Source organism: Apodemus sylvaticus, chromosome 4 (assembly GCF_947179515.1).
Source record: "Apodemus sylvaticus chromosome 4, mApoSyl1.1, whole genome shotgun sequence".
Classification (NCBI taxonomy): Eukaryota; Metazoa; Chordata; class Mammalia; order Rodentia; family Muridae; genus Apodemus; species Apodemus sylvaticus.
Window position 1 is genome coordinate 81,524,750 of NC_067475.1, and position 18,203 is coordinate 81,542,952.

The window sequence follows — 18,203 nt, forward strand, 5'->3', positions numbered from 1 at the left end:
TTAAATTCCTGTCTCTCACTAGACAGCACACAAAGCTATTGTCAAAACTCAATAACGTTAATGCTTACTTTCCAAGTCACTCTCATCTCCATCGCCTGATTTCAAAATACTCTAAAGAAGCCCAGAGAACAGTCACCCTGGCATCTTATCAAGATGAATTTACTAAATACCTTTATTTATTGAGGAATGTTTATTTTCTGTATCTATTATTATTGAGAAGAATCCTTCTCAATGGAAACAAAAGGGGACCCAGGCTAATGCACACTGTGAGTCAGAGGGTGTTTTTTGTGAGATGGATGAGAGACTGGGTTATGGCCCTCAAGAAAGATCTATTATAGCAATCACTGCATACCCAAATTAAGAAAGCACACAGTGATCACAAAGCCCTGGAAGTAAGGTTCAATAAATTATGCACGACTTGCAAATTATTTTAAAGGCAGGAGGCGGGGCTGATGCCCGCCCTAGAACTGGGTCAGAATTAGGGAAGACAGATGACTTGCATTACTTGGAGGTGGTTCGCTGTCTATTTCCTCTGGAAAGTCGGTCTGGGTTGCAGATGTGATCGTGCTCCTTGGAGTGGCGGCAGCATTATTGTTATTTGTAGCGTTAACCTGCACTTGGTTGATTTCTTTTATCACTTGTTCATAGGAGGGCGGGAGCTGGAAAGCAAAGAGTGAGAATTGCCTGCGTCTGTGGGAAAGGTGCTTACCGCCTCACTGTGACAATCTTAGAATGTAATCTGAAAAAAGAAGATGCAAAGAGATAGCGTGGTGTTTACGTACCTCAGCGGGAACCAAGTCATTGGGTCTCCAAGGGCCTGCTACAGGGGTGGAGGGAAATCCCAGTGCCGGCGGTGGAGCTCCTGGAAACCACGAGGCCGGCCTCAGCGGCTCTGCCGCCACGATGGTGATCTCTGGGCGCCTGGAAGATGGGGCCTCAGTAAGGTGGGACACAAGCTAGCACGTGTATCAGTGTTTAGACACTCGCGGGAGCCACCACCTTCTAAAAAAGCATCAAGATCTATTAGAGCTCTCAGAATGGCCTTTGTGGTCCTGGTGGCTGCACAGAACAGCCAGGAAGGCTTCAAGGGAGCAAGCGGATGGCCGCGCCCTCCAAGAACCTCGATCACTGGAGAATCAGGCCCCGTGCGCTTAGCTCTGCTGTGGTTGACAGGTCAGGGCTAATTAGGGCCTCTCAGCTTTATTCCGTGGCTCTGCTGTTGGCTAGCAGATGGCACAAATATGTGCTGTAAAGTAGAAAAACATACTGGCCAGTGGACTTGTTTGGTTTTCTGGGATGAGAAAGTGTGTGCAGACAGGAAGTTACCGTGACGAATAACATGGTCCTCACTCCACCTCTGCCCCAACCTGACGCTACCTTTAAATGTTTTAGATGTGCACATTCACTTTGAGCATTTGGCGTGTGTATATACACCCTAGTCAGTTTTGTATTTTGTATATGACTTGATTCATCTGGAAGACTTGTAGCATAGTGACTCAGAAAAACCTTCCTTTCTTACTTGTATCATAGTGACTCAGAAAAACCTGCATTTTTGTTTGTTTTGAGACAGGGTCTCACTATGTGGCTCTAACTGTCCTGGAACTCACTGTGTAGATAAGGCTGGCCTCAAACTCACAGAGATCCACCTGCCTCTGCCTACCGACTGCTGGGATTAAGGAAGTGCGTCACTACATCTAGCTTGAGTCTACATTTTTATGTTTAATTTTCAACTTGCTTTTCTAGCAAACTCCACCCATGTGACCCTGGGAAAGTTAGTCAGCTTCTCTGAATTTAGGCTTCTTATCTAACAAGCAAGAATAAGCCTGCCTGTTTATTTATTTATTTATTTGTATTCTTTACTATTATTACACACCCTGCCCTCAATCCATATATCTGAGCAACATCTCTTAAGTACTTATAAGGAAAAATTATCTCTCTACATCATTATAATAAAGTTTTACAATAGTTGTTTAATAATTACTTTAAAACTTAATTCAGCAAATACAAAAGAATCTTTTAAGGCCTGTGTCATTTCTCTGGAGCAAAACCATCATTTCTCAAACTTATATATGAACTCAGAGACGTGTTGATGAGGTAGAATTCAGTATAGCACTGCTTATGAAGGTAAAACAATCTACCAATTGATGATACTTTATACTATCAGAATATAGCCTTTATTATAAATATAACCATACCTCCTATCCCGATGAAGCTCACTTTGAATAGAGGTCCGAGAAGCTATGAGAAAAAAATAAACTTGTATAGCACCATGTAGTACATTCAATAAATATTACATTTCTATAGAGTATATAATTAGAAAGAAGTTAGCTTATACAGGACACATGTAGAAGGTATTTTAATACCGCTAAGAGAAGCAAATCAAAATGATCTTTAAATAAGGCATAATTAATTATAATCATATATTTGCATAATATATATTATATAATTATATGCAGAAGAAGGTAACAGATTTCAAATAGTGTCTAAACTATTGTCTATATTTCTGAAAATCAGTGTGAAGACTGAACAAAGAACATAAAGTAATAATGGGAAGAAAAAACATTTAAGCCGGGCAGTGGTGGCGCATGCCTGTAATCCCAGCACTTGGGAGGCAGAGGCAGGCGGATTTCTGAGTTCGAGGCCAGCCTGGTCTACAGAGTGAGTTCCAGGACAGCCAGGGCTATACAGAGAAACCCTGTCTCGAAAAAAACAAATCCAAAAAAAAAAAAAAAAATTTAAATTTTATCTACAGGACTAGCCTAATACAATAGTTTTATTACTATTGTAAAAAGTGTAGAAGTAATGAAAAGTTTACCTATTTTTTTAAAAAAACTTTTCTGACCTTTCCAGGAGTTTTATTAAATAAATACGTCCAAAACACTTTCTCCATCATGTTTATAATACAGTTTTTTGTGCATGGAACAATCAAGACTTTCCTCTAAGTCTCAAACTCAAAAATCTCCATGGCAGCGAGGTGTGGTGATGCACATCCTTAATCGCAGTGCTGAGGCAGAGGCAGAGGCAGAGGCAGAGGCAGAGGCAGGCAACTCTCTGTGAGCCCAGTGCCAGCCAGGACCACATTATGAGTCCACTCATCTGACTCAAATAAAAGCTCCGTGGCTTAAATTTTTCTGAATTTTATTAAGAAGGCAATCAATTCAATAGGAAATTATGCCACTTTTGGAGATCCTTTTCAACGTAACAGAATATTACCTCTATTTTCAAAGATCCCTTTGGCAGGTGGAATCTTCAGGTATTCTATTGTAAGACTTGTTTACGAGGGCATCTGTCTGAGAGACAGAAGACGTGGGCGGTGGCTTTCAGCACCTCCCCACTACACTTTGTAAGTGCTTCTGATTTGGAAAGATTGGAAGCAAGCATCTCATTTATAGCTTCTAACTTTGCTCTGAGCGAGGCTGCCAGAGCTGAGTCCAGTAAAGGCAGGAATGAAAACTGGGACAGCCTCAGAGCTGGGGCAGCTGAACCGAGGCTGCGCTCCCCAGTACCGGAACCCCCAAGATCAGAAACCCAAGCCCATGTCTGGATCTTGACTTGGAATACACTCATAGTGTCACCGGGCTCCAAGGACCTTTGACACTGAGTCAAAGCTGAGCCTACAGAGGAAGGTTGTCTACTGCAGCAGGAGAGGTCAGAGCTCTGCAGGGATGTCTGATTGGTTCGCATCAGAATCACCCACGCTTGCAGGCATCCCACTAATGCTGGAATCAGCAGATACAGCACTTCCCCAAGTCTTCCTGCATGAACATACCTCTTCCGCGGGGCATTGTGCTGTACACTAGTCATGAGTGCTAAGGGAGAAAAAGAAGGGGTTACAGAAGAGGAGAGGGAGGGCCTGTGCTCTACAAGGAATTCAGCAACAAGGCCACCTACTGTGTTGCCTTTTCCCTAAGAGATTACTTCTCAAGGGGCATGTTCTAAAGATCCCTTTGTGGGCAAAACCTCCAAGTTTTACCCCCTATTCTGCACATTTAAATGGAAAAGACAGTTGATGACCCCAGTTTCAGATGGTAAGAAATAAGTTGAGATGCCTATCTGTAATGTCATCACCAACACAGAACCTTTTACGTTTTGGTAGGATCATAAGCCTGGACAGACCATCTTTGATCCTCCTCAAACCATAGGGAGAGACGTAGGGGTGTGAGCAACCCACAGTCACACAGGTGTGACCGGTGTGACAGGAGTAACGGTCCTGTCACACAGGTGTGACCGGTGTGACAGGAGTGACGGTCCACGGGGCTGGGAGCAGCTTCCTGCTCCAAATACTTTGGTTCCTTGTAGAACTGGGTGAGTTGGTTGTTAGTTTTCATTCTAAATAATTTAAAATAATCTATTAAATAACTAGAGGAAACAAATATGTAGAAAGATTTTATATTGTAAATGTCCTTACTACAGAACCACCCTACTGGTAAAAGTCACAGTAATAAAAAAACCAAAACTCAACGGCGACATTTTTGGACGGGGCGGAGCACATGCCTGTGATGTGACATCAAGGGGCATCCAGAACAGCAAACTTGTGCCTTCAAGTCTGGTCGCCTCATCCACATGGCAGATCTGCCTTGTAAACCAAACTTCCCTGGCTTCAGTTTCTGTCAGTCGTAAATCAGGGTCAGCCCACAATCTGCCCGCAGTGCTCCTCCCTAATGCAAGACAGCTCCCAGCTTATGGTATGGAATCAGTGCTGGAGAAATCTGAATTCTAAATTGTCTAAAAAGTTAATGAAGGGACCAAGAGTCGTGGCACACCTATAATCTCAGGACTTGGGAGGCAGGAGAACCACTGTAAGTTCAAGGCCAGCCTGGTATACATAGTGAGTTCCAGGCTAATCTGAGCCACGTAACAAAAACCCCATCTTTAAAAAAACCAAAGTAAACACATATACAGAAAAAAAGGTCAGATATATCCAATTAGCACATGTAAAAAGCATTAAAACATATTTAGGAGCCAAAGAATGAATGCACAAAACCCCACAATAGACTTGACCTAGATAGAATCTTTATTAAGGAATTTAAAAGGCAACTGGCTGTGTAATGTTGTTTTAAGAAAGAGCGAAGGCTGACTTCTTGCCAGGGTTAGATGACTAATTCTGGACTACTAAATAGGACGGCTTAATTGGCTGCTATGATAAAAAAATTTACAACTTTTTCCTTTAAAAAAAAAAAACCTTGTTTGTTGCTTTATTTATTAGGAGCTAGGGAGATGGCTCAGTGGTTAGGAGCAATGGCTGCCCTCCCAGAGGACCTGGCTGGATATCCAGCACCCACCGTGACGGCCCACACCCTTCAGTAACTATGTGCATGGATGTTTGGCCTGCATGTATGTCTGTGTATTCAGTGCATGCCAGGCGCCCACAGAGGCCCGAAGAAGACCCTGGATCACTTGGGCTTGGAGTCACAAATGTTTGTGAGCTACCATGCGAATGCTGGGAATCAGGCTCAGGGTTTCCAGAAAAGCACCCGGCTTTTAACAGCTGGGCGGTCTTGCCAGCCCTACAAATGTTCTTAACCAATAGGTGAAAGGGAGGATGGGGTGGTGGTGTTAATTATCCCTTGTTTATGTTTATATGAATGAGGGCAGTGTATCCATCTATCCTTGTTTCACGTCAGAGCAACTGCAGGCACGAGCAGTTTTTTTTTTTTTTAACCATGTGAGTGAGAGATGGGAATTAAAAGGCGAATCAGTCATTAGAAACCAAACCCCTGAATCAGTCATTAGAAAGCAAACCCCTTCGCTTCATCTCCTCCTCCTTCCCTCCCTCTGCTGGCCGCGAGCCAGCTTCCTCCTCTTCCGCCAGCCTGCTCTCCAGAGCACTGCTTCCCCTCCAGCCACAAACTTCTCCATCCTCGGCAGCCTACACGACCAGGTTCTCTCTGCTGGACTTTCCTGCCTCGAACACCAGCCGCTCCTTCATCTATTTTTACTCCCAAACTTGGCTCTATTCAACGTTGAAATGTTCTACGGTGGCTGCTGTCTCCACCGACCTTTGGCGGGGCCTCGGTGGCCTCGCATCCTTCCACAGGCAGCCAGCTCCGGATTTCCCACAACTCCTTGTTTTCCCCCTTTATCCTCAACTGCCTTCTCTTTACCTTGCACAGTGTAAGCAAACTCCATCCTGGGGAACCCAGGGAGCCAGGGACAAAGTGCAACTCCTAACAGTCCTCACATCCCAGGAAGGAGAGGGAAGACGCCCACCAGCTGGTGGCAGCCCCACCCTCTCTCCTCAGCAGGCAAGGCTTTACAAAGGCGACCACACATCTCCATTACTGTCCCTTAAAGGGAAGAGCTGTTTAGTGACACCACAAGATTCTGTCTCTTGTATCTTTTCCCTCCCAATATGAGTGCTGAGAACTAAACTCCATCCTTCCCAAAGAACAACTCTTAGCCACTGACCTCTCTGCTAAGACAACAGACTTTTATGACTTGCCATCATCCCGACTTTTCCCTGGATTGCTCAAAGCCATGTTCCTCGTGTGTGGATGCTTTAAATTCATATTAAATGTTAAAACCCGTATTCCTAAACATAGGCTATATTATATTTAGTGTGGTAATCTCCACTCCAATTCTGAGTAAAACGTCTAAAAACCTGTCTTTACTTCTTCTGTAACAGGTAATCCAGGTTCTATTTAAATAAAGGACCTTTTTAGAGCCGTTATTTACAAAAGGTTAAAACCCTATACCAACAGCAAATTATAAAATATCAGCCAAGAGGTAAAGACACAAAATATAAATGTTAGGTTTGGAGAGAATTCTACTGTGGCATTTCTATGTCTACACATAGAAATATATAGGCATTTATATATAGTCTCTCTCTCTCTCTCTCTCTCTCTCTCTCTCTCTCTCTTCTTCTTCTTCTTCTTCTTCTTCTTCTTCTTCTTCTTCTTCTTCTTCTTCTTCTTCTTCTTCTTCTGCCTCCTCCTCTTCCTCCTCTTCTTCCTCCTCCTCCTCCTCTTCTTCTTCTTCCTCTTCCTCTTCTCCCTCTCCCTCTCCTTCTCCTTTTTAAATCTATCTGCTGAGTTTTTTGAGGAAGGGTTTCTTTGACAGTCCTGGAACTCACTCTGTAGACCAGGCTGGCCTTGAACTCAGAGAACTGCCTACCTTTGCCTCCCAAGTGCTGAGATTAAAGGTGTGTGCCACCACTGCCAGGTTGCATTTATATAGCTTTTGAAAATTTCATAAAGAGACTAAATTAACCAAAAAAGACAGGATTTAATATTTTTTTTTTATTTTATGTGTATAAGTGTTTTACTTGCATATGTGTCTAGGTACCATGTGCATGCAGTGCCTTTGGAAGCCAGAAGAGGGCACTGGATCCACTGAAACTGGAGTTACATTTGGTTGTGCACTGCCATGTGGGTGTTGAGAATTGAACCCAGGGTTTCTGGAAGAACAGCTAGTGATATTAGCCACGGAGCCATTTCTCTAGACCAGGGTTTAATATTTTTTAAACTCAGCAGATAGATATCTCTTCCTTTAGAAAAGATACTACACGAAATTCTATCTGCTTGTTGATACAAATTGCCAGATTAAGGTTTTTGGTTTTGTCTTTTAAGATAGGGTCTCATATAGCCCAGGCTGGCCTCAAATTCCTTATGTAGCTAAGGATATTCCCCCTTTCCACCTCCCAAGTGCTAGGACTATAGGCATGTTCACCATGCCTAGATCCAGATTTATTTTAAATTGTTTGACTGTACAAGGGAAAATAATTCTGTGATACTGGCTTATCAAGCAATGATAGTGAAAAACTAGCTGTCAAAAATACATTATTAACTCTCAGGAGAAGCTATACTTATTGGGTCCTTGGTAGATTCATCATATACAGTCACTTGCTGGGAATCTCAACCATCATTTATAATGACTACACAGGAAAATACAGAGCAGAAGAAAACAAACTTACATCTCTTGATTACTGCTCTAATGGATGACAGAGGTCCTTGGCTAGAAAAAGAGAGAGAGAGAGAGAAAATGTATTATTACACATTCATCAATCCCATGCAGAATAGTTTTTCACAATGCTAGGTCATAAGACATTAGTTACTGGCCTCTTTACAGAACAAAAATTAATGAAAAACCTTAAACTGCCTTTTATATTACAATGCCTTAAAATTGCTTTCATAGAAATCTACAAATTATATCTCCCAGAAAAACTCTGGACACTCCTCCTCATCAGACAGTATTATTACACGATGCTCACAAGGGAGCTTTACACAGCTCTCCTACAACCTTGCAGCAGCTAAATACATTATCAGAATATCAATTTAACCTAAGGGCCAACAGGTTCCTCTTTAGATCAGGCTTTAAAACACCTCAACCCAACAAAGCAATCTTGTGTTTCTACAGGTTCTGTTCAGCAGCTGGCTGTGTCTTCCTGCTGACTTTGTGCTCTTGTAAGAGTTGCAGCCTCTTTTCCTGTGTGCTTATGCACTGGCCAAGGTTGGCTAGCTACAAAAAGTGTCTGATGTTAGTGTTGTTTCTACTCAAATCAAATGATCTTTGGAACATTAAAAGAAAAAAAAAGACAACCAGTTTAAAGAGAGGATTTGGTGGTGGTGGTGGCGGGGGACAACAACAAAGAATTTGTTTATAACATTCTTTACTTGCTTTTTAGAATTCTTTACTTGTTCTTTAAAAATTATACTTGCTGTGATGGCTTGACTGACACACCCCCACCTCCATATTTGAATAATTCATCACCAGGGCATGGAACTATTTGAGAGGGATTAGGAGGTATGTTCTTGTTGGAGAAGGTGTGCCCCTAAGGGTGGGCTTTGAGGTTTCAAAAGCCCACATCAGGCCCAGTGTCTGTCTGTCTGTCTGTCTGTCTCTCTCTCTCTCTCTCTCTCTCTGCCTGTGGTCAGGATGTAATCTCAGCAACTGTGACCACAGACACGAGGAAGGCAGGATTTAACTGCCTATGAGTTTCAAAGGACACAGGCCTCCTGCCACTACAACGTCAGCAACAACAGCGGGCACTACATTTCTGCTGTTTTAAGTCACCCACCGACTCCAGCTAAACCAGGGAGATAAATACACTTCTATTGTTTTAAGTCTCATTTGAACCCTATGTCACTGTTGAGCATCCTTGGTCTGAAAATCCAAAATGAAACCTTTGAGCACTCTTAGGGATAGCTCACAGGCAAAGTCCACTCAGACACCCTAAGACTCCCACGTCTACAACACTTCTGGTCCTAGGTGCTTCAGACAAGGAACTTTCTGAGTTACTCACAGGATGTGCTAATTGGCTGATCTCTATACCGTGTGGACCCACATTTTCCAAAACCAGAAATGTGATGGAGTAGCAGCAGCCCCGCTCATCCCCCTGCATCTGTGACAGCTAAAAGTACGATTGAGAGCCCGTGTTGGCAGCAGTGAATAAGGAGCCAGGGCCACTGTGGGCGGGGCTGAAGCCAGCACCAGCACTTCTGGCTGGCAAGGCAAGATGGCTGTGACAGAGAATGACAAGATCAAGGGTCTGGGTGTGAGGAAACGGGCTGAGGCAGGATGGAAGAGAAGAGAGGAGATTGGTTTTAGAAACAATAGGTCTCTAGGAATTGGGGGTACAGCTGACATGAGGTAGAGAAATAAGTCTTTCCACAACAGAACAGAAAGTCAGTCATTCTAAGAAATGAGCCTTTGAGTAAGCGAGACGTTTAGAGCTCAGAATTATCTATAGTCAAAAACAATTGTGTTTGTATTTATTTACAGTGTGTCCAATGGTGAGCTTGTGGAGGTCAGAGGACAAATTTTGGAGACTGGTTGTGCCCTTCCATCACCATATAGGGCTCCCAGGGACTGATCTGGCAGTGGGTACCCTCTGACCCACTGACCCACTGAGAGCTTCCTCGATGGCCTGGGGCCCGAGTTGTCTTTTTTTTTTTTTTTTTTTTTTTTTAATTTATAATGTTGAACCTGTCAGCTTAGGCAGACCAAGCAAGGTTCTACCACTGAGTTATATGTCCCAATCTATACATCTCTATATAGATATGTCTATCTTTAGCATACAGTAATTTTATACAATAATGGATTTTGACTGGGTATAATGGTCATGTCCATAGTTGTAGTCATACTCAGGAAGCTAAGAGAAGGTCTGTAAACCGAAGGCCAGGCCAGGCTACATAGTTAACTGGGATACGGATATATAACATGTCCCGGAAAACCAATAAACAAAGAAACCAAGTGGGTTCCATTATGGCCTCTGTCTATAGGACACAGTACAGCTGGATCATAGCGCGTTCCCATTCTCTTCTTTTTGCCCATACTCCAAATTTTATTCCTCACCCACAATGAAACAAATATGACCTATTTTTTGTTACATTTCAGTGAGACATAATTAACTGCGATTTTATAAGCAGAGCTATGGTTAGTCTGACTTGTGTCTCCCCCAAAGAACCCAAGTGAGCTGTGGAACAGTCCGTGCTTCTGTTCCGTGTGTGCTGGAGGGACCCGAGCCACCTTGTACTAACTTTTGGTTTAAAGCAATACATTATGCCACAGAGGAAAGGAAGGACGGTTCTGCAAGTATTCTGTTCCACAGATATAAAGGAACGATATTTTCATAGTCTAAATTAATACCGCATCACAATCTGCTGGGCGTGATGTGATACACTGTGAAGAACAGGAGAACGTGTCTCTGAGCAAAGCCAGTCTTCAAGTTCTAAGATTCAGATAAGCTTCACACGTAAGAGGTAGGGGATAAAGCCTTGTAGAGGGGCCCAGGGATGTGGGTGGCAGAGCGCTGCTTGGCACAAAACTTGATTTCCAGCCCCACATACATCGGATGTGGAAGCACAGTCCTGTAACTATTACTCTAGAAGTGGGGGCGGAAGGAGCTTTCAGCTCACCCTCAGCTACGGAATGAGTTTGAGGCCAACTTGGGCAACATGAAACTCCATCTTAAAAAAAAAAAATAAAACAGAGAAAACAAATGTGACCCACTGGAGTGACTTTCCACTCCGGAGGTGCTGACTGAACTCCAGAGACCAGCACATGTTATCCGCCCACACCCTGCTATCACGGAACTTAGGTCTCCAGCCTCAAGGGATGATTTTCCTAAAATTAAAAAACACTGACCAAAAAAAAAAAAAAAAAAAAAGAATTTCTAATCTGGGAGTGATGGGCGCACTTATAATCCCAGCCCTTGCTGGTGAGTCTGAAGTTAGTCCGAGTGCATAGTGAGTGATGGGTCAGCTTTGGCTACCTGGCAAGCTTGTGCCTTGGAACTAAAACCAAACAAAACAACGAAGCAAAGCAAAAAAATAAAATTAATTAAAAAGTAAAAAAATAAAATAAAAATAACAACTAAAGCTACAAAATTAAACTAAGGCCCTGTGTAATTAAGTCTCTGAAATCTAAAAGGAAAAGTTACATGAGTTCAAATGCCCTCACTTTTGGTCACTACTGACAAGCCAATTTCTAATCTTTAAGGTCAATACCATGAGGACGCAGATTCGCTACTGGACTCTGTGGGACATACAAAGAAAGGAAAGGGTATCAAGATGGGAGGGGCCGTGTTGAGGGGCAGGCCTAGGGGAGGGGAGGCTTTGGGTAGCCATGATTAAGATATAGAAAATACAGGTATGGGCTTGTCAAAGGATAAGTAGAAAAATTCTTTTAAAGGATCAATAATACAAAGTTTCACCAGACACTTTTATATTCATCTTTTCCAAAGATAAATAAATCATAGAAAGGATAGACATGGCTAATTTCAACAGGTTCTATCCGCACCCTACATTTGTGGGAGGCAGGCTGGCAGGGTAGGACACCTCTGTGTGTTGACTGGAGCCACATCTATGTCCAGAGAAGGCACAAACCCCACAGCTAGCTAGAGACCTACTTCCACTCCTGTGAGGGGGCCATTCAATTTACTTCCTGTTACTTTCCTTCCTGTAAAATCAACATATGTCCATCTTTGGGCTGGCTGCTAAGACTTATAGGAAAACAGCATAAAAATATATTAGCATGGAGCTGGCACAAATTAGATTTTAAAAAATGTATATTTCCTACCCTACTTTCTGATATTGAAATTTCTATAGTTCATACCATATGTGGCTGAATTTTTGCTGTGGTTGTTTTTGCAATAAAATCTCATGTGTTTTGGGCTGGTCTCAAACTAATTATGTGGTTGACAATGACCTTGAATTTCTGATCCTCTCATCTCCATCTCGGGAATGCTGGAATCACAGGCATGTACCACTACACCTGGATTATACGGTGCTGTGGATTGAATTCAGGGCTTCATCCATGACAATCAAGCATCCTACCAACCGTGCTCAGCCAGGCTGAAGCTTTCAGAGCTACCGGGTCAGCACCTGCTGGGCTGACCTGGAGCTATACAGCCCTATCTTGAAAATACAAATATTTTACATACCAGTTGGAATTATTGTTCTCCATTTAGCAATCATTCCAAGTCTTACAAAGTGTACCTCTTGTATACCTCATCTCTTAGAGCATCGAGTGAACTACAGACTTTTGTACTTTTGAACCATGTTCTTATTCCCATGGTAACCACAGACAGTCCTCCGTTCTGTTAGGTCACCCTCCCAGGACGTGTTCTACAAAATGGCCTTGGAGATCAGTGGGCTTGGTAGATCTAGTTTCATATTGCTTTAAGTCTATTAAAAAGAAATTCTATATAAAGTTCAAAGATCATGGAAACTGCTTTCAACTGTTAGAACTACAGAACATTTAAAACTGGAGTGTGCTGCTCCGTCCTTCCTAATTCTCTCTCTCTCTTTAAATACATGCATGTCATGACTTCCTAATTAGATTGCAGGTTTCTCAAGAAGAAATAATGGCTTCTCCCCATTTTCACAGAGCAATTCAGTGGAACTGCAAATCATGTGCTAGCTGAACTGATGTGAGCTTAGTCCTACTTTCAGGCAGAAAGAAATATAATTTAACCAGTTTCAGTGATCTCACCCACAACCCACTTAGCACACAGATCTTCAAATCCTGCTGCTGGTTTTGTCCTGTTGGGATTAATACCCAGTTACTCCATGTCACAGTCACATCTTGCCCAAAGGGTCTGAGTCTAAAAACAGGAGCTATCCACTGGGGCGGGTGGCACATGCCTATAATCCCAGCCCTGAGGAGGTGAAATTAGGATGGAGGGTTCAAGGCCAGTCTGGGATACACAGTGAAACCTTGGCTCAAAAACTCAATAACCTGGGGCTGCAGCATGTAACCTGCTTGGTATACAGCAGTGGTATACAGTGTATACTGCTGTATACAGTGGTATACAGCATGTGCCTCACTTGACCTGAGCCTTGATTCCATTGCCAGAACTGAGGAAAATTAAGACGTGCTTTTCATAGGGAACATCGCCTTGACAAGCATGAAGCTTCCCTGGAGGACTGGCCTCACTGCCAGCAGTGGTCGGAAGAGTGGCAGTGCTGGCATTATTACACAAGGGTGCTTTAGATCCTAACATGTAACACTGGGACTCCATTTAACATTTAACTCCAACACTAACAGACAGGAGAATTGTATGCCAGTTCACAGAATTTCGAGAGTGATTGCTTTACACTTGTTTGTGATTTTTAGCTGCACACTCTGAGCTTCTCGTTATAAGGCTCTGCTAGCTCCCGATAAACAGGGTAGAAACTGACCTAGCACTGCTAGTTTCAAGCCATGTGTAACATACACTAACATGCATCAGATAAAATGAGTCTGGGTCAGGCATGCTATGCACAATGGGGAGCAGGCACAACTCCATTGGCAAAGAAAGGGGTAAACATTATGTCCACTCTGCCCGAGAAAGGTGGCATTTATGGTAATATGTGCAGTATGACCTCTGACCTCTTCCAATGTGAACACAGAAAGAACTAGGAGTCTGATGTATAAGTGTGTTCAATAAACACTTACTGAGTGAACCAAAGAACTAAGTAACTGAAATAAAGCTTTTCTGGGGGGGGAGGGGTTGTCATTTCCCCCCTTCAGTTAACCTAGCCTAAGCTTAAAAAAGTTTCTATAAAAATGCCTAAAAAGGAGGGGTGTGACCCAAGGGTAGAATGCGGACCTAGTGTGCAGGAGGCCTGGGTCCCAGCCTCAGCATCAGAAAAGGATTTTAACCCTAATAACAAAGCAGGGTTAAAATCCAATTCTCCTCTCTTCCGATATGCAGCAATGTGACAGAATTTAATTTTATGGTGGGGATTTATTTATTGGTAAAAAGCATAAAAAGGACAACCCAATTTTGAAAGATTATCCAGTATATTAGGAGAATCGAAGGATAATATTAAGCAATATATGGCAGTTTCCTTCTGGTTTATTAGCTTATAACTCCCCCATACCCTTCTCTTCTTACCCCCCCCCCAAGCAAAAAACAACCGGATACTTAATTGTTAGAATAGGAGTAAATTTTAAGTTTCAACCAAGAAAATGTGCAGCCATGGTAACCAAGGCGTCACACTAAGTACCAAAGCAACAAACCCGGCTGGGACTCGATCCCTGTCCTACAAAGCTGTCCTTCAGTGAGACCCTGGCAGGCGGGAGAAGACTTTCTAATTTGTATTTCTGTTTTCTTCGAAGCGAAACTTAGAACTGGCTTAAAATTTCAACCTAATGTTTACCATGCATCTGAGATATTTTTTGCATACTCTTTTCTCTACTAGAGTATAAATTCTTTCTCAAGCCATATATATATATATATATATATATATATATATATATATATATATATATATATATATACACACACACACACACACACACACATACATACACACATGTACATATTCTAACATAAACAATATGTTGATGCAGTGTGGCCCCAAAAACCTTAAATTAAAAATATATCACAGCAAGCTTTTTATAAAAATTCTTGACATATTAAGTTCCACAACAACATCTCTTATATAGACAAACCTCAGGGACATGGGCTTATCAAGTTACAGCCTATTCAGCAATGCCTGAGAGGTTGTGACAAAAGCTTTAAACAGTCAGAAGTGGTTTAATAAGTAATGGTGTGGCACGCACCTTTAACACTTCTTTATGGGTCTCAGGGGAAACCACAGGCACTAACTCCTTTGGTAGACAGGAAGGTCCTGCCTGCCCAGAGAAACCAGGGGGCAGTAGAACCAGGAGTAGTCGTGTGGTCAGAATAAAAAACAAAACAGTAAAGGTATATGTTTCTTTCATTACAGTCCATGCCGAAAGTCCTACCATTTCTATAAGAAAAAATAAACAGCAGGTATAAGCATCCCCTCTTTTTTTTTTAATAACCCAAAAAGTTTAGTTCTATTCCTTTAGAGACACCGAAAAGTCAAAGAAACTCATGCAGATATCTGTATCTGATTAGCAGACTATTTCAATTTTAGACCATGTTAAAGAGATGGGGGTGGGGCTGAGGAACTGGTTAAATAGTTAAGAGCACCGGCTGCAATTCCAGAGGAATGAAGTTCGATTCCCAGCATCCACATGGTGACTCACAAGCATCTATAACTCCAGTCCCAGGGATCCAGTGCCCTCTCCTGGCCCCTGTGGGCATTGCATACACACAGACAAATACGCACAGAACACCCATACATACATATTTAAAGAAGGAAAACTAAATGGACGAAAGGATGTGAGGGGCTGGGGATTACTCCAAGGTTCCAGCCCTTGAGGAGTAAGCATCAAGCACAGGACCAGCGTCCCGACCTCAGGAACTGATGCAAATGCCTGGCGCATGGGGCACCCCACTTGAAATCCCAGAGCTCCAAAGGCAGAGGTGGGACTGCCTGAGCAAGCTAGACTACAAATGAGTGATCTTGGGGTTCAACTGAGAGGCCCTGCCTCTGTGAACAGGGCGGAAAGTACCTGAAGAAGACTCCAGACTTCAATACGCAGGCTCATTAATGTGCAAGAACACCCCTTAGCACACATGTGCCCACACAAACACACATGAACACGCCTATATACCAAACACATATGCGTGAAAAGAAAGATAGTAAAAGTAAGAAGAATGAGAGGAAGAAAGAAATACATTTCACACCGCCCCTTGTTATATTTGGCCTTTCTTTTGACAGTGTTTCCAACACATTTTGAAGCAACCAATATTAAAATTTAGGAGACAGAAATTCCTAGCACAGGTCTCTGGTATCTACTGATGATGTAGGCAAAAAATAAAAAATTCACTAACAGAAAACCTGAAGTTCCAGAAACAGCTGACATTTGGAATTGGGCTAGCAACAGAATACATTACACAAGGGCATGTGTATGCACTGGCGCTTTAGGGAGGAGCCTTAACTTCAGCATCGGTGCTGCTCAGACAAGACTAGAGTCCCCTCAATCAGTAAAGTACAAACCTCATAACTGATACAAAGTCACTCAAAGACTAGAAAACAACGGGGAAAGAAACCAGGTTGAAAACACGAGTTTATGTTTCCCCATTCTTTACAAGACTAAAATAAAACTGCCAAGAGGGATGGAAGCCATTACTTTTTCTTAAAGATAAGACAAATACAAATTTTTTAGCATTTGAAATTGATCAAAATATTTATTGGTACTTTTGTAAACGAAGGAAGTAACTAGTGACATGATTAGGAAGATAATTTTCTTATACCTTCGATGGCAACAAAATGCAAAAGTTATTATAAGATACCACATGAGACAGGCACAGAGGCACATAACTCCAGCACTTGGGAAGCAGACAGGCCACATGGGGACATGGAGGTCTCAAAATTACCACTCCTTCCAAACAAAAGCACCACAATATTTCCCACACCAAAATAATTTTTAAAAATATCTTTTCTGGTGCTGGAGAGATGACTAAGTGACTGTACTTGCAGAGGACCCAAGTTTAATTTCCAGTCCCTAACAGTAGCTCACAACTGTCTATAATTTGATGCCCTCATCTGACCCCCAAAGGTGTGCACATGATGCACACATATACACGTATGCTAGACACCTGTACACAGACAAAAGTCTTTAAAAATTAAAAACACCTATTAATTAAGTTTTAAGATTTGGTCTTGTGCCGGGCGGTGGTGGCGCACAACTTTAATCCCAGCACTTGGGAGGCAGAGGCAGGCGGATTTCTGAGTTTGAGGCCAGCCTAGTCTACAAAGTGAGTTCCAGGACAGTTCAGTGGTTTAAGAGCACTGGCTGCTCTTTCAGAGGACCTGGATTCAATTCCTAGCACAGACAGTGGTTCATAGCTGACTCTAACTTCAGTTTCAGAGGGATCTGATGTTGTCTTCTGGCCTTCAGGGACAGTACATATGTATGGTGTACAGACATACATGCAGGCAAAACAATACACATAAAATCAAACCACATAAATCTTAAAAATTCTAAGTGTGCACATTGATTGAGTGTGATTGTTGACTCTGTTTTATTTTCATGCCTCAGCAGGGGTGGTTTAGGAAACAGATCATTTTCTTTTCGTAAACAGCTTTGACACCGCATACAGGTCCTGAGCCATTTTATTATTCAACTTTGGATCCAGGGGATTTTCTCTCCTATAATGGTAAATAAATCTGACCTCAGGCTGCTAATTTCACATAGTGATTGATTGGATGATGGCTTAAATCTAATGTTCATTATTCAAAGGTGTTGAAATTGACACGAGCCGATTGATTTATTTTGTTTTGCTTTTTGCCACAGCAAGTTATTTTAAAATAATTCACCGGGCTGACAAGATGGCTCAGTTGATAAAAGTGTTGGCTCTGAGGCTTCCTGGGGGTCCAAGTTTGGTTCCCGGAACCCAGTTTAAGGTGAACGGAGAGAAGTGCCTCCACACACGTACCCACGTGATAAACACACGCATGATAATACATAAAATAAAATAATGTGTGAACTACACAGAGCACTGGTGTGTCCATGGTACAAAGCCTAAGAACCACAGTGGCATGGCAGTGCCGCATTCTCATTACATGCTTGGGAGGACAACCCTGTTAGCGTCTGGGGCACAGACCATTGTCTGCTGTTGTGCGTTGAACAACCTGTTTGGATTTGTATGGGTGAGGCCTCCTTGTTTGTTTCACTGAGGAGGCTTCCTTCTGTTGTCAGGAGTGATGACACCGTTGCTGCTGACTCTGGCAATAATTCCCAGATGGAAGAGGAGGACGAGGAGGACGAGGAGGACGAGGAGGAGGAGGAGGAGGAGGAGGAAAAGGAGGAGGAAGAGTGTTCCAGGCATCCGTCTGTGCGCTTTTCGTAATGCTTTCACTGCCCATGCTGAAACCGAGCCAGGGCCTGTGTGCACC

General features: G+C 42.6%; 1 protein-coding gene across 3 annotated transcripts in view; it reads right to left on the minus strand.

The window, feature by feature from the left end:
• Positions 1-18,203, minus strand: part of Sh3d19 (SH3 domain containing 19) — a 154,833-nt gene that overhangs the window by 43,134 nt on the left and 93,496 nt on the right. Inside the window, exons 3-7 of one of the 3 annotated variants that reach the window (XM_052180242.1) lie at positions 7,913-7,953; positions 3,770-3,809; positions 2,196-2,238; positions 783-921; positions 506-659 (exon numbers count right to left, since the gene is read on the minus strand). In XM_052180242.1, coding sequence (XP_052036202.1) covers positions 506-659; positions 783-921; positions 2,196-2,238; positions 3,770-3,785 — 352 coding nt within the window. In that variant the 5' untranslated portion in view covers positions 3,786-3,809; positions 7,913-7,953. The remainder of the gene's footprint in view (positions 1-505; positions 660-782; positions 922-2,195; positions 2,239-3,769; positions 3,810-7,912; positions 7,954-18,203) is intronic. The other 2 variants (XM_052180241.1, XM_052180243.1) reach the window with 2 other exon arrangements.